Consider the following 16896-nt stretch of genomic DNA (forward strand, 5'->3'; position numbering starts at 1 on the left):
CTTACAATTTCATTTTTCTTTATTGGACTAGGGATCTGTGACTTTGGATTTTAAGCCTGGGGTGGACATCCCTTAACAGAGTGAGCCTGAGGGGATCCTTTCAACAGCAAGCTGTCATCCTGGACTGACCCCTCCACTTGGAAGTGGGCAGCCTTGATCCCAAACAAGGCCAGGGGGACCCCTCTCACCCATCCCTAGTCACTGGAGGACTGGCTCTGAAGCATTTGCAGGGCTGGGTGCTCCAGAGTTTATTTCAACATTGTTAAGGAAAAAGACTAGAATCATTAACGTCCATGCGTGGTGGCGAGCTCCAATAAATGCTAACCCATCCTGACTGGGTTATGTTGCAGACGTTAAGGCAGCCTCCTCGGCCCTGTTATGAAAGGTATAATGCAAAATGTATGTGAAACATGGGACGGAGACGTTGGAAGGATGCATACCAAATTGTTGCACCACAAAATAGGAAGGATCAACATTCCAGGTATGTCAAGTCAAACATCCGGGCCACTGATATGGCCAGTGAGACTGATAATTTATGGGTGCTAAACTCTGAGTGGTTAGCACTGGTGACTTAACATATTTTGACTTATTACAGGCCTGGGTTTTTTGTTTTTGTTTTTGTTTTTGTTTTTTTTCCCAAATCTCTCAGAGTTCCATTGCCAGGGGAATCTAGATCCATGAACAGAGCCCAGGTTTGGCTAGAAAAGGCCACTTTTCCTCCTCAACACCTTCCAAAACTCCCAGGGGAGGAAGGCCAGCCTGCACAGTGGCTGGTTTTATTATTAGTCTCCGCTGAAGATAGAGTTGCAGGCCTCATTCAGGCTTTTCAGAGGAGTTTAAGATAAGGGGCAGCAGGTGTTTGCTGGCAGAGACACCTAATCCTCTCACCTTATCTGCCAAGAGCAGCAGGGCCCTGGTGGAGGGAGATCTGACCCCCGGAGCCGGAGGCCGCAGCTGGAGGGAGAGGCAGGAGGTGGCCCGGACCTGCAGGCTATGGTGCTGCCCACCAGGGACGGGTGGGAAGGTTTCTCGCCCAGTTGAGTCCCCCTTTGATTTCCCATCCAGGGCCTAGGTTTCAGGACACCCTCTGTCTCCTCCTCCAAAGCCTTGGTCCCAAACTTGACTGTGCATCAGAATTTCCTGGAAGGCCTATTAAGTCACATTTCGGGGCTCATCTGCAGCATCTCTGATTTTGGGCACTCATGCTGCTGCCGCCCATCCAGGAACTGCATTTTGAGTGCCATTGCTTTAGTCACTGTCGTGGGACGAAAACTTTTATTTCAAGTTCAGCCATCCCTTTGGCTTCCTTCCACATGCTTTTCTCTTAGTTCATTGCACGTAAGTTAAACTTCGCTTTAACAAAGGCTCATGTGGAACTGTTCTTTCCCCGCTGTCTCTTCACCCCACCACCCCGTTCCTGCATCCCTGTATTCTTACGGAAAGTTCCAATTTCATGGACATCCTGGGCGAGTTCTCTAATTTTCTGTCTGGCTTGATTTTGATGATGATCAGGTATCATTTAAAAAAATACAATGAAGCCATTCTTTAAGGGAGGAAAATCCCCTCTGAGGATGATTGTGAGGATTTGCTTAAAGGAAATAATTGAAGTTATTTGGCCCTAAAGTGTATTAAATAAATGGTAGCTGTTACCAGTGAACACAAATAGCACTTACAGCGGGCCAGATAGGAAGTCATTTAATCTCCATAAAAACTCCCCATAGGATACATGAAAAATGTGAGGCAAATTGAGGTTAAATGGGACTTGCTAGAAGTAGAAGACTTGGACCCCTCCCTGCCTTTCAATGCGGAGCCCCACCCCACAGAAGAGGAACTCTGCCCAAACTGCAATACCCAAAAGCAGCCACACTCTGCCAGAGGAGAGTCGCCAGTAGCTCTGGTGGGGCTCAGCCCAGGGGTGAGGGGGTTAATGGTTCTTCCACACATGAGAGCAGCTCAGAATTTGTAGAGAGAGAGGAGTGTCTGGCTGGCTCAGTCAGAAGAGCTTGGATTCTTGATCTCAGGGTTGTGAGTTCAAGCCCCACGTTGGGTGTAAAGATTACTTAAAAAAAAAAAAAATTGTAGAAAGGAGGGTAGATTTACCCTTATTAGGCCCACATGGGCATGTATACAAATCCTGAGGGGGCTGCCTGGGTGGCTCAGTGGGTTAAGTCTCTGCCTTCAGCTCAGGTCATGATCTCAGGGTCCTGGGATCAAGCCCGGTATCCGGCTCTCTGCTTCAGCAGGGAGCCTACTTCCTACTTCCCCCTCTCTCCGTCTGCCTGCCTTTCTGCCTACTTGTGATCTCTCTCTCTCTGTCAAGTAAATAAATAAATACGGCCAGCAGGGTTAAAAAATGCTCACACCCCTTGATAATTCTAAAAACCACTGAATTGGGCACTGAAGTAAGTGAATGGTGTGGTATGTGACTCACAGGACAATAAAATTCTAATAAAAAGAAGTTCACTCCCCCAGGCACCTCTGGGAAAAATTCCTTTAATAAAAAAGTTGTAGTACATTTACACGATTGTCATCACCCTTTATCTACAGCACTCAATAGGGAAAATAAAAAACAAAGGACAACATAGTCACGCTCAGTATAAAAACGCAGAAATTCATTCCAATAGATCTTGTTGCTTGGAGAGGAGAGAGAAGTGTGTGGGGGCATAGGAGCCAAGCAGCTCCGGCTGGGTCATCCGGAGCAATCCGAGGGACTGCTGAGAACCCGCCTCTAACTTTTTGAGGACAGAATTAAAAAAAAAAAAAAAAACACCCAGGTTGCAGTAAGAGGACTCATTCTAAGGAGAAGGGTCCATTCCAGAGAGAACCTCTTCTCTCTGGAGGTTTGGGGGCGTGGGGGATGGTCAGAGTCAGTCCGGACATTTATGGCAGGTGACAGACTCCCAGAAATTTGGCCTCGGAGGCAACCCTGGCCTAGTCTAGAGGTTTCCAGAGGTGAAATCAAACTGCCCAAATCCCTCCATTCTGAAAGGCTTAGAAACCAGCCCTTCGCGTCAGACGTGAGGGCTTCTCTCCTCCAAGTTGCTAAGGCCACTTCTTGACAGGCTCCCAAGTCCAGGCTCCAAGGAGGACTGAAGCTCCTTTGGAGAAGCCGCTGCGGCCCAACCTTGAGTCCCTGGTCCCGCGGGGAGGCGGCCTAGTCGTCCTGGCCGCCGCCGTACATGTCCGCCAGCTTCTTGAAGCGGCTGCCCCACTCGTTCAGATAGTCATAGTCTTGGTCCTGGTCAGAGGCTGAGGAGGTGAGGGAGCTCAGGGAGGCGGCGTCAGAGCCGCTGCCCTCGTAGTCGAACACCAACAGGGAGTCGTAGGGCGGGGCCGTGGGGTCTGTGTTGGCCGCCTTCAGGTTCTGTGGCGACAAGAGCAGGCGGTTAGGAGCGGCGCTCGGCCAGCCAGCAGCTGCGGGGCTCGGGCAAGTGGAGCCCACCCTGCTGAGCCTGCGTCTCATCCGTGAGGACATCTCTTCCCTTCAGGAAGGTTTTGGGAGGTGAAATGAAGTAATGCACATAAATGCTGAGCACTGAGCCCAGCATATGCCCAGTGCATGGCGGGACAGGCCAGAGGTCAAGGGCAGGAACTCTGAAATTAGACAGCTTGGGTGAGAACTTGGGCTTCACATCCTAGTTTTGTGACCTTGGGAAAACCCCTTAACCTCCAGGTGCTGTTTTTGTCTTGTCTCTAAACTGGGAGACTTCATATGGTTTTAGAGGAATAAAAAGTATATGTTAAATATACGTAAGGTGCTTATTAGAATAGTACCTGGCACACAGTCGAACATTATCTCCTCATTAGTAAAATGAGGAAACAAGAGGATTCCCTCCCGGCAGCTGGTGTGGGGACTGAATGACACCGTATTTGCAAACTATCTAAATGTCTGTCCAGAGACGTTCTAGAAATGGTCTTCATCTGACTGGAGGGAAAAGTTCCAGGTATTTAGCTCCATGGTACTTTCTCAAACCATCTGCTCTGAGCAGCCTTCCCTGGATGCTTTTGTTTCTGCAGCACGCTCGGATACACTCCTGCTGAAGAACGGAGTCCAACCACCAGGCTACTTCTAGAAGGCAGGAGGCCAGCAGAAAGGTTCAAGGCAGGGTGAGGTATCTTGACTGCCCACCAAGCCCTCTGCCACTGCTGCTTCCTCACACTCCCTAAGATCCATCCATCTATGGCGTCTGGGCAGCTCAGTCGTTAAGCATCTGCCTTCAGCTCAGGTCATGATCCCAAGGTCCTGGGATCCAGCATCGGGCTCCATGCTCAGTGGGGAGTCTGCCTCTCCCTCCCTCACTGCTCTCTCCCAGATCATGCTTGCTCTCTAGCTCTATCTCAAATAAATAAATAAAATCTTTTAAAAAAATTATCTTTTTCCTCCCTCTATCTACCTATCTTTTCCTCCCTCCCTCCTAGACTTCCTTCCTTCCTTGTATTAAGAACCTCCACTTATGGGACCAGTGGAGGTTGGCAGAGCATGCAACCATGCCGACCAGCTGGCTTGGTCGGCAGAGCATGCAACTCATGATCTTGAGGTCTGTGTTCGAGGCCCACATCAGGTGTAGAGCTTACTTAAGAAAAAAAAAAGAGAGAGAGAGAGAGAGGGGTGCTTGGGTGGTTTAGTGGGTTAAAGCCTCTGCCTTCAGCTCAGGTCATGATCCCAGGGTCCCGGAATCGAGCCCCACATCAGGCTCTCTGCTCAGCAGGGAGCCTGTTTCCCCCTCTCTCTGCCTGCCTCTCTGCCTACTTGTGGTCTCTGTCTGTCAAATAAATAAATAAAATCTTAAAAAAAAGAGAGAGAGAAAGAGAGAAAACCCTCTGTTTACTGCTAATGAGGTACCAGCCTATGAAGGCACCTATAATCTGTCTCCTATGTACCTATTCAGTGGTTCTCACAACCCTGGCTGTATATTTAATTTTCAGCGTGGGGAGCTTTAAAAAAAAAAAAAAATCAGAGCCTAAAAACCAAATGAATCCCTGCATTCAGGCATCGCTGTTTTTCAAAATCCTTCAGATAAATCAAACGTGTGACCAGAGTTAAAAGCACTGGAGACACTCAGCTATTATCAACAATAACTATCATTACCTAGTAAATGCTACTTGTCAAGTCAAGAGTTCCTAGACTTAAATTACTTGAGATTTTTTTTTTTTTAAGATTTTATTTATTTATTTGAGAGAAAGAGAATGAGCAAGAGCAAGTGAGTATGGGGTGGGGAACAGAGGGAGAGGGAATTTTTAAAAAATTCTGAAGCCTCGGGGCGCCTGAGTGGCTCAGTTGGTTAACCATCTGCCTTCAGCTCCGGTCTCGATCCCAGGGTCCTGGGTTCAAGCCCTGCATCAGGCTCCTGCCCAGCAGAGAGCCTACTTCTAGGAAGCCTGCTTCTCCCTCTCCCTCTGCTGCTCCCCCTGCTTGTGCTCTCATCAAATAAATAAAATCAATTAAAAAACATTCTGAAGCTTAGGTCACATCCAGATCAATTGTATCAATCTCTGCAAGGAGTTAGAGACATCAGTAGTTTTTGAAGTTCCCCAGGAGAACCCAATATTTGGGAACCACTGCTCCAGGTGCTTGTGCATCCAATCTTTAAAGCAACCTATAATAGGGGAGCTTGGGTGGCTCAGCTGATTAATCACCTGACTTTGTTTTGTTTTGTCTTTTTTTTTTAAAACATCTTATTTATTTGACAGACAGATCACAGGTAGGCAGAGAGACAGACAGAGAGAGAGGAGGGAGCGGGCCTCCCGCTGAGCAGAGAGCCCGATGCAAGGCTCAATCCCAGGACCCTGAGATCATCACCCAAGCCTAAAGCAGAGGCTTAACCCACTGAGCCACCCAGCCACCCCAAGCACCTGACTTTGGGTCAGGTCATGATCTCAGGGTCCTGGGAAGAGGCTGCTTAGGACTCTGTGCTCAGCAAGGAGCCTGCTTCTCCCTCTGCCTCTACCCCTGCTCGTGTGCACTCTCTCAGATTAAGAAAAAGAAAGAAAAGAAATGAAAAGAAAAACAAAATGGAAAGGAAAGAAAAAAAGATAAGAAAAGAAAATGCCACCTATAACAGAGGACCCCAACTCTGCTCCACAGTGGGATCACCTGGGACATTTAAACATTCAAACCTAGGTAGTCTGGCTGCAGAGTTTTCTAACAACTGTTTTATTTGTTGAAAAAATGAATAAATCATTCCTATCCTATTGTTAACTACTCTGCAACTTAGAATTTCACGAAGGAGAAAACTGAAGCCCAGAAGTTACTCAAATATGCCAGAGGTCCCACAGCTGGTTGATGAGGGAGGTAAGATTTGAACCCAGAGCCAAGACCCCAAGCCCACGCTCTTTCTCCCATGCTGCTGATGGTGGAATAACGGGCCGCCCTTAGTTGGCCCCCAGGCCTCACCTCGATGATGAAGTTCCCGATCTCATCTGGGTTGGCTGGACGTGGACGGTACATGGGTGTGGGAATGAAGGTTGGCGCCACATCGTTGCGGAGAACCACCTCAGGACGGGCCTCCAGACCCCGGTGCAATTGGGTGATGTCATAGTCCTTCATGAAAGTGAAGGAGAGCGTGGGATTGAGAACACAGCCCCCCACCATTTATGTTGCAGCCCACTCCCCTGCCACGTGGTGTCCTGGTTCATAGGTAGGACTTAGAAGACAATCTTTGTCAGACATTTATGAAAGCCCTTGTTTCCGTAGCTCTTCTTCCCAAAGGAAGCATAGGCTCGAGGCCGCTCTGACTAGGATCAAAGCGACCGCAGCTATGGACCAGACACCCTCTTGGAAGAGGAGAGCTGGTGGTCAGTCCTGCGTGAAGACCGATGCATTCGGCCAGAGTCTGGTCAATGCAGCTAATGTGGTTTAGTTGGCTGGAACAACGACCCCTGCCAGTGGCCCTGGAGGCATCCAACTCCCCACCCCTAGACCCCTCAGTGCCTCACCTGGTCCTCCTCACCACCTCCCTCTTCACCATAGTAGAAGACATTGTCACGGGTGTCATCTTCTGGGAGCAGAAGGGGCTCCTTCACCTTCCTCTTCCTCCTCACCAATAAGAGGAGCACCAGCAGGAGGACTGGAAGAGTTAGGGAGGTAAATATTTCCCCCCACAATCACATAGCTGGCCAATACCCCCGAACCCTCAGAGCCCAGATAATTTTAGATCCCTCTCCTTGGTAGCCAGTGTTTTAAATACTTTCAATAGCTCCCCTGCACCTAGGAAAACCCCTAACCCCTTATCCAAGTGTACAGGAGCGCCCCCTGCCTGTGCCCGTACATATACACCCGTGAGCGGGTCTAACACACAGGCCTCCTTGGAGTGCCTCAAATGCACCCAGCACCTTCCCCTTCGGGCGCTTCACCTGGGCGCTCCTCCCCTGGAGCGCTGGGCACTCGCGAAGCCACAGCCTAGTACCACCCACTCCTGGCAGCCATCAGACCTCGTCCCCCACCCCCAGAACAGTCTGTATCATTTACTGTCAGTCTGCCCTTATCGGTGATACTGGTCCTCAAGGGACTCTCCCACCAGATGTTATTTTTCCAATAGGACTCTCTTCCAGTCCCCAGGTGACCCCTAAATTAGGCACAGACGTTAAGTTAAAAGCAAGACAGGGCAAGTCTGATGTGGTGCAGTAACTGGAACACAGGTGCAAACGCTATGTTGGTGTTACAAGAGGAAGACTGGCTTTTAGGCGTATGGTTGGAAGGGCCAGCAGGCTACTGGGACATGGGGGTATGGACCAGCAAATGCCCGGCTGTTCTCCCTAATGCCAGGACTGCCTCCAGTGAATCCCATGTATAGAAGGGTCCCCAGGAACCTCTCTGTAGCGGTTAAGTTGACAGGATACGGCCACTATTTACCTTTATCACTTTGGCCTGTTGACAGAACTGATGTCCATCTCTGGCCCAACACAACAGACCTAGTCTTCTTGGGGAGTCTATGGGTTCTCGGGATGCACACCCGATGTGGGCTATACTGTGTTCTTTCCCTCCTACTTTTCTCTCCACTGAATCTGAGGAAAGGCAGGAGGTGAACTGGACTTTTCACCTGTGCCAAAGCTTATGTATCTGCCTACTGACATCTCCATTTGCACTATCGGGCAATTCTCCCCCCATGATCTTTTCCAAACTGGTTAATGGAAACTCTAGTCTCTACTTGTTTGGGTCTTAGAGACATGGATGGTTCTTTTCCTCATACCACATATGAATCTGAACGGATTCTGCCTTAAAATAGGACCATCTCTCATCGTCTCACCCCTAGATTACAGAAATAGCTCTTTAATGCTCTTCCTGTCTCTACCCTTACCCCTGCACAGTCTGTTTAGTAGGAATCCTGTAACACTCAAGTCAAATCACATCACTGCTTTGCTATAAACCTTCTGATGACTTCTTTCTTCCTTCCTTCCTTTCTTTCTGATTTTATTTATTTGGCAGAGGGAACACAAGCAGGGGAAACATGAGACAGAAGGAGAACCAGGCTCCCCACCAAGGAGGGAGCCTGACATGGGGCTTGATTCCAGAACCCTGGTATCATGACCTGAGCCAAAGGCAGATGCTTAACGACTGAGCCACCCAGGCGCCCCGATGACTTCACACTTCATCCAGACCCAGCATGATGCTCCACCACAGCCATCACCTCTCTGACTCCATCTCCTACTTCTTTCCCTTTTGCTTTTTCCACTCTAGCCATTTGTTGCTTCCACCAAGTACAGTGCTGCCTCAGGGCCTTTGCACTTGCTATTCCTGAGATATCTTCATGACTTGTTTCTTCATCTCTTTCAGGTCTTTACTTGAATACCCCTTCTCAGAAAAGCCTTTCTTACCCATCCTACTTGAGATGGCAGACCTCCTCTCTGTGCTTGCTTTTTGCCCATACCAACACCAATTTCTCTGCCAGCTGATTTGTCTGTTCTCTGCACTGGAAAGTAAGCTCCATGAGGGCGGAAAGAGGTCTGTTTTATAAAGTGCTGCACCCCAGTGCCAGAAATAGTGCTGGGTGTGCAGGATGTGGACTAAAGCTTGCCCTTGTTAACTTCCTATTGGACTGCATGTGTTTCTGTGTAAGGACCAATTCAGAGAGCGGAAAAAGCCAATGGGAAAGGTTCTACCTTTAAAGAACTCAGTTTGTAACTAAACACGTCTGCCCCCTAGACCAGGGCCTCTCAAACCCTAGCATGCAATGGAACCCCCGGAGGGCTTGTGAAAACACCGATTACTGGGTCTTAGCCCTAAGCTTCCGAATCAGTAGGTCAGGATGGGCCTGGCCTTTCTAACGAGTTCCTGGCTCTGCTGATACTATTGGTCTGGAGATCGCACATTCAGAACAACTGCTGGAGCCTCTAGGCGACATCACAGTGGGGCTCATTCTGTCTGTTCACCACCGTTTCCCGAAAGCCTGGCACATTCCAGAAGCGCCATAAACCTCTACCCACTGAATGACACCCCTAGAATTAAGAGCATCAGGAACAGATGGGCAATGTTGGGGATGCCTTAGTCCTAGCAGTTCAGGGTAGAATTGGGTCTTTGAATTACCCCATCCTCGGAGGAGAGAGAGTGTGGGTACTTACGCAAGAGAGCCAGGACAGCCCCCAGGATTGGGAGGAGGAAGCCACCCTTCCAAGGGTCGGGGCAGGTATTCGCGTGGCCGTGGCAGTCACACACGGTGGCCTTGATCACCGTCAGCTGTTCATTGTTGCCACGGTCAGTCAGAGAAAGGTGTACATCATAGAGGTCTTGCTTGAGGAACTTCTTCAAGGACAAGGCCACGGTGTTTCCTGGAGGAGACAGGTAACGTTTGCCACAACACAGAGGTCACATTACCTTCTTCTTCTTCTTCTTCTTCTTTTTTTTTTTTAAAGGATATTTACTTACTTAAGAGAGAAAATGAAAGAGCACAAGAGGAGGATGGGTCAAAGGGAGAAGCAGACTCCCCACTGAGCAGGGAGCCCAGCACGGGGCTCGATCCCAGGACTCCAGGCAAATGACCTGAGCTGGAGGCAGTTGCTTACCGACCTGAGCCACCCAGGTGCTCCCATTGTCTTATTTTCTTAAAATCAAATCGATAGTCACATTATCTTTAAAATAATGAAGGTTTTAAAAAGCCATGTCATGCAGAGCCGATAATTTCTCAGCACCATTAGCTACTCAACTGTTCTCCAGAACCCACCGAAGTACATTCTTCCCGCGATAACTAACTCTTTTAGCATTCACGCTGACTGACCACCTGTTTCCCTGCCTGAAAGTTCACTACCTTTTATTATTAGAGCATTTTGCCACTGTAATAGTAAATATGTTTATGCCTCAACTGTCAGATACAATTTCAGTACCTGAAACACCGATGTTTCTGCAAAAGCATTATTTTTCTCATAGATTTATTTATTTCAGAGATAGAGCCCAAGGGTGCAGGGGGAGGGGGAGAGGCAGAAAGCATCTTAAGCAGGCTCCACACTGAGTGCAGAGCCTCACAAGGGGCTCGATCTTAGGACCCCGAGGTCATGACCTGAGCCAAAATCAAGGGTCTGATGCGCAACCTACTGCACCATCCAGGTGCCCTGAGAGCATCAGTTATTAATAAATGCAGGGGCGCCTGGGTGGCTCAGTGGGTTAAAGCCTCTGCCTTAGGCTCAGGTCAGATCCCAGAGTCCTGGGATCGAGCCCCACATCGGGCTCTCTGCTCTGCAGGGAGCCTGCTTCCTCCTCTCTCTCTCTGCCTGCCTCTCTGCTTATTTGTGATCTCTGTCTGTCAAATAAATAAATAAAATCTTAATAAATAAATAAATAAATAAATGCGAACGCACATGGCTGGTGACGTAACAGACATTGGTGAGCAGGTCGGAGAGGCTGCCGGCTGCACCGTCACAGCATCAGTGATGCACACGAGGTTTGGGGGCGCTGGCGGTGAGGCTGCAGTGGGCACAGGGCTAACCTGCCTTCCAAGGCCCAGGGCGGGTGGCAGGTTAACCTCAAAGCAGAAGCCAAGCCAAGTGTCAGTGGGGGTGCACGAGGGGTCCCACTCTGGGGAGGCTGTGTGGCGGTCCGAGAATGGGGAGGAGGGCTACGTTTGTGGGTGAGAAATACAGGGTCAGTGGCTTCTCTGAAGAAAGGCTTTAGTTTATTTACTTTTTTAAAACTTTTATTTATTTGACAGAGAGAGACACAGCGAGAGGGAACACAAGCGGGGGGAGTGGGAGAGAAAGAAGCAGGCTTCAGGCTGAGCAGGGAGCCCAATGCAGGGCTCGATCTCAAGACCCTGGGATCATGACCTGAGCTGAAGGCAGACGCTTAACAACTGAGCCACCCAGGTGCCCTGGACCTTCAGTTTGGACTTGTTTCTCATGGAAGGAGCCATTAGCCGGGGTAGCATGACTTCTCCTCATGCAGAATCCTCACATGCTAGCAGTGTCCCGCAGTCATTGGAGCCACCAAAACCCACCTCATGATGATAGCTCCCCCACCCTCAGGCTTGCTGGCCTATTTCAACACTGACCTCAGGCCACGTTTTGTTCAAAGGTTTTGCATACTTGCTGGGCTCCTCTTAGTAAGAAAGCCTGAAGGGAGGGTGCCTGGGTGGCTCAGTGGGTTAAGCCTCTGCCTTCAGCTCAGGTCATGATCTCAGGGTCCTGGGATTGAGCCCCACATCTGGCTCTCTGCTCAGTGCAGAGCCTGCTACCCCCACCCCTGCCTGCCTCTCCGCCTACGTGTGATCTCTGTGTGTCAAATAAATAAATGAATAAATAAATCTTAAAAAAAAAAAAAAAAAAAAAAGCCTGAAGGGAGACTCCGCCCTGTTCCCATGCAGCAACGGCAGGTGGACAGGGAGCTCTGCGGGCTGAATGTCCGGTCCACGTGTCGAGGTCAAGGTCAGGTATTTCACCCGAACATCCCTACCACCACCCCGCACCCATGCCAGAGGGCGGATTTCACAAGGGATGAGGGCGGTGCTGGTGACTAAGCGGACACTGACTGGGAGTGAGGCTCTCCTCTCATCTCCACCGCCGCTTTGAGAGGAGGTACCTCTAGCCTCATTTTACCAATGCAGGAATTGAAGCTTAGGGAGGCTAAGTAACCAGACTGAAGTCACTCGTGGGTAAAGTTTGGATTAATTCCCCTGACAACAAGAACATGGTCAGAGAGAAAAAACTAAACTTTAAAACCAAGAACCAGGGTCACGTGGATGGCTCAGTCAGTAAAGCATCTGACTTCGACTCTGGTCATGATCCTGGGATGGAGCCCCACACTGGGCTCCCCTGCTCAGAGGGGAGTCTGCTTGATCCTATCCCCCAGCCCTCCCCTTGTTTTCTCACTCAAATAAATAAAATATTGGAAGGAAGGAAAGAAGGGGGGAAAGAGAGAGAGAAAGAAAGAAAACCCAAAAAACCCCCAGAACCAGGTATCAGTACTATCACTGGGTGATGGTACCACTGGACGTTGGCCACATGCTCACACCTCAGTGAGCTAGACCTGTGATTGCTGCCTGGGAAGAATGCTGGTGACAGTGCTTGCTCACTCCTACTGAGCACGGAGTACCAGATAAGAGGCCTCTGGTGAAATCACTTACTTCATCTTCAGGATAACTGGATGGAAGTTGTTACAATTATTGACACAATTCTACAAATAGGGTTAACTGAGGAACAGTGAGGTTTGGTAACTTGTCCATAATCACAAAACTAATAAATGGCGGGAAAATAGCTTCTAGGCCACAAGGGAGTGACAGGAGACCAGCTTGGGTTCCTCAAAGGAAAGGTGCCAGGCATACATACATACCCAGGTGACAGAAATCATAAAACTGAGACAATGTGGGTTATCGGAAGCAGGTCTCCTGAGTCCTTTCTGGGCTGGGCTCAGCAAGAACAACAGACACTGGGCACTGGGTTCCTTCGGGGCAGAGCCAGTGTGTACGGGTTCCCTATTTCCCTCCTGGGGGAGGGAGGGGCCCAAGAGGAAGGGGAGACATTTTAAACCAAAGTGAACAGTGTCTCTCCAGGGGCCTCACTGGCTTTTGGGGCTTTTGGATCTTTCTCACACACCAAGTCCTCACTCACTTGATGCCACTTGACCCCTCCCAGGCCAGTGACAACTGAAAAGCCATGAAAAACTGATAAGCTCTGGAGGGAACGAGAAAAAGAAATGACAGGGAGGTGGACGGGAGCAGGTGTGGCTTCAGCTTCTGGTCCACACTCACACTCTCTGTGGCCTTGGGCACGCTACTTAACCTCTCTGAGCCTCACTATCATCTGTAACTCCAGATAAAAGTACTGCCCACAGAGGGTGGTAGAAACATTACGTAAGGAACGAAAAGATACCTTGCGTATTGTCAGGGGTCAATAAATGATAAGCGACAGAACATCAGTGGTAATGCACAGTGCCTAGATTCAAATTGTGAATTCAAATTATGGCATCATTTTCTGCCAGAATGCCTCTGGCAAGATACTTAACCTTCTAGAAGCCTTGGTTTCCTCATCTGTAAAATGGGCACACCCTGATGTATATATGTGGGTTGCCATGAGGACTGAGCAACCTCATCTATGAAGCGTCTTCAGTACTCTCTAGCACACAGCAGGCATGCTCAGGCCATGTGGGCTATCATCACTGCAGGAGTCCTGGCTCTTTCATCATGTGCGACTGAGAAAGTCAAACCCTCTCTCCCCCTGCCTCAGTTTTTCCAATTGTACTGGAAAGTGGTTGGACTAGAATATTCTTAAAGGCTTACACTAAGTTAATTAAGCAGCATTTGGTTGATGTTCTTAACTCAGTGGAATGTATGTGGGGTTCTGGTATGGGGCACACGCCCACCTACCGCCAGCACTCACTCACCTTTCTCGTTGACCTCTGCTGTCCAGTAGATGTCCGAGTCGTGTGTGAGCTGGGCCTGGAAAGGGGAGGTGTGGGGGGACAGGTCCTTGTCTGTGATGTTCAGCACTTGGGCCACCGGGCTTTGGTTGCAGATGGTGATGTGACGGGGCTCGGGGACGGGGCCGTGGTCGTTGATGTCCATCAGAGTTAGCAGGAGGGTCCCGGTGCCAGTGGTGGGAGGGTTCCCTGTTCATAATTACACACAGTAGCCCTTTCAGCATCTGCCCTTGGTTGGGGTGACAGATGAATGCTAAGCTCTCTGTTCTACCCAATCAGTCTCAGGATGTCCCCATTGATAGCCCAGCTGTAACTTTTCAAGTCCCTCCACGTCCTGCCCTAGTCTCATCATAGATCAAACCAGTGAAGGCAAATCCAGGACAATCATGGCATCATTCTCAGCAGATTTTCCTAACTTATCACAGCAGCTAGAGCCACTACTCATCTGTTCCAAGGGGAAACCTACTGGCCGCCTCAGGGCTGACGCCATGTTTGCTGAGCTCTGCGGCCAGGTCCCTTCACAGTCCTGCCGTGACTTCTCGCCTGCTTCCAGGCCTTGTTTCATCGTGTCAAGCAAAGACATCAAATCACACCACAACCCCCAGCTCTGTCAGTGTGACATCACTCATCAATCACACCACTTCCCAGGCAGCCCCTTCTAATCAAATCACAAGGGGAAACTGACAGTCCGACCCAGGTGTCAGTGAACCACACACTTGGGATGAAAGAAATCGTTCTCCTAATACGTGGGTCTTAGGGAAACCATAGCCAGTTCTAGTCTTTAAAAGTCTCCTCTGGGGGCGCCTGGGTGGCTCAGAGGGTTAAAGTCTCTGCCTTCGGCTCAGGTCATGATCCCAGGGTCCTGGGATCGAGCCCCGCATCGGGCTCTCTCCTTGGTGGGGAGCCTGCTTCCTCCTCTCTCTCTCTGCCTGCCTATCTGCCTACTTGTGATCTCTCTCTGTCGAATAAATAAATAAAATCTTTAAAAAAAAAATAAAATAAATAAAAGTCTCCTCTGCAAGTCCTCCGTGGCCCTCCAGATTGGTTTGCTGATAGCCCTCCCTGACACCCTACTCGGTTCGGGGAAGGGATGTGCTATGCTGTGGGCTCCAAAGGCACCGAAGCGGACGGGCTAGGAGGAAGCGCTTACCGTCATCTGTGGCCAAGACCACAACTTTATAGACATTGTTCTTCACAAACTGTTCATCCTCACGGTCTAAGACCCCTGTGGCGGTGACCTGCCCACTGTCTGGGTCCATTGCTAGCCACCCTGCTGGCTCTCTCAGGATGTGGTAGCTGGAATGGAAAAGGTGGGAAGAGTCATACCCAGTATACTTAGAATTCTGGTTGTCATTCCAACTGGCAGACGGTGTCATGGGACTTGGGGCTCCCAAGCATGATCACATGCGAAATGCACCTCCCCGCCAAATGGGAGCCTAAGCAGCAGGCAGACAGCCCAGCAGGGACACATGATAGAGAGTGGCTATACCCGGCCCCTGGATCTCTGCTCAGAGTCCTCAGCCTTGGGGAGGGTAGGAAGGGAAGCCACTGTGCAGGGGTGATGGTCAAAATATGTAGCAATCTTGACGGTAATCAGAACAAGCGCTGACCACAGCAAACAGCCCCTCTGATGCTACTAGTGCTTCTGGATGCTTCCAAGCCCGGCTCCTGGTTACCTGATCTTCTGATCCCCCTGGTCAGGATCCTGTGCTGTGTAGGTGCACACAGGCTCCCCGACAGAGATGCCTTCCTGGACCTCAATGACTTTGGAGGGCGGGACAAACGCAGGTGCTTCATTCACGTCGACCACGCGGACCACTACGGTGGCTGTGGACACTGGGAGCTTCACCACAAAGGGGGCCTCGTTGGTCACTTCAATGTACAGGACGTGCTGGTTTTTGGCCTCGAAGTCTAAGCCCTGCGGGAGAAGAGGAAGGACCTGAGCTGCCAAAGTCTGAGGAGGACCCACGCAGTGCTGTGATGTCAGAAAGAAAGGGCCTGTGGCCAGGGGCTGGAAGCTCCCAGCATCCACAGTACTGTCCTTCCCGGGGCGCCTGGGTGGTGCAGTCGGTTAAGCATCGGACTCTTGGTTTCGGCTCCGGATGTGATCTCAGGGTTGTGAAATCCAGCGCCATGTAGAGGCCGGCATTGAGCTCCATGCTCGGTGCTGGGTCTGCTTGAGTTTCTCTCTCTCCCTCTGCCCCTCCCCTGCCTCTCTCTCTAAAACAAATAAATCTTTAAAAAAGAAATCCTGTCTTTTCCATAAAGCCTTTCTTGCACTTTTTTTTGAGTGGAGGGAGAGGGAGAGGGACAGAGAGAATCTTAGGCAGGCTCCACGCCCCGGTGCCGAGCCTGAGTGGGACTCGATCTCACAACCCTGAGATCATGACCTGAGCTGAAATCAAGAGTTAGACACGTAACCATCTGAGCCACCCCGGTGCCCCAACCTCCCCAACCTTTCTGAGTGGCTGGTAGGGCCTTTCAGACTACCCCGTAGACCTGTAAGCCCTAGGGCTGGCTCCCAAGAGGGTGGCGCAGGGCGTGCAGTAGAAACCTGTGGAGGCCTTTCTGGTTGTCCTAATGATGGGGATGCTGTTGGCATTGATAGGCTGGGGTAGGGACACAAAGAACTGTCCCAAAGGCCATGTGACTTGCCAGGAGCCCCTTGGACGTTCATGTATTCATGGGTGTGAAAACTCTTGTTTACTATTTGTCTTACATATAAACTAAGTTTTTGGTGTTGTTTTAATATATACTGACTTTTCCAGGAATGCAACTTCTGAGGGGAGCTTGTAGTTCGGTTTGTCCAGGCCTTTCCTAAAAGTTGTGTATTTGCTGTTCGGTGAAGACATTGGTATGCCTGTGGGACGCATGAGCCGCCTTAGTGACATGCAGTTTCCACCTCATTTGGACGATTCCACAAAGAGATGCAAGTAACTAACTACTTCATTATGTTTTCTAGTATGTACCCCAAACTTTCTGTATTACATACAGAAATATCTTATTATCAGTAATTTTCCTGTAAGATTCTCCTTTATTTCATAGTTAGGGTATTC

The 16896-nt window shown here is 49.8% G+C and overlaps 1 protein-coding gene across 2 annotated transcripts in view; it reads right to left on the reverse strand.

The window, feature by feature from the left end:
- Positions 1-2829: 2829 nt before the first annotated feature.
- Positions 2830-16896, reverse strand: part of CDH3 (cadherin 3) — a 67862-nt gene continuing 53795 nt past the window's right edge. For both annotated transcript variants that reach the window (XM_032854103.1, XM_032854104.1), the window contains 7 exons: positions 15517-15758; positions 14991-15136; positions 13805-14029; positions 9559-9765; positions 6937-7067; positions 6395-6541; positions 2830-3364 (listed from right to left, as the gene is read on the reverse strand). In XM_032854103.1, coding sequence (XP_032709994.1) covers positions 3155-3364; positions 6395-6541; positions 6937-7067; positions 9559-9765; positions 13805-14029; positions 14991-15136; positions 15517-15758 — 1308 coding nt within the window. In that variant the 3' untranslated portion in view covers positions 2830-3154. The remainder of the gene's footprint in view (positions 3365-6394; positions 6542-6936; positions 7068-9558; positions 9766-13804; positions 14030-14990; positions 15137-15516; positions 15759-16896) is intronic.

Source organism: Lontra canadensis, unplaced genomic scaffold (genome assembly GCF_010015895.1).
Source record: "Lontra canadensis isolate GAN:19392208 unplaced genomic scaffold, GSC_riverotter_1.0 scaffold8, whole genome shotgun sequence".
NCBI lineage: Eukaryota > Metazoa > Chordata > Mammalia > Carnivora > Mustelidae > Lontra > Lontra canadensis.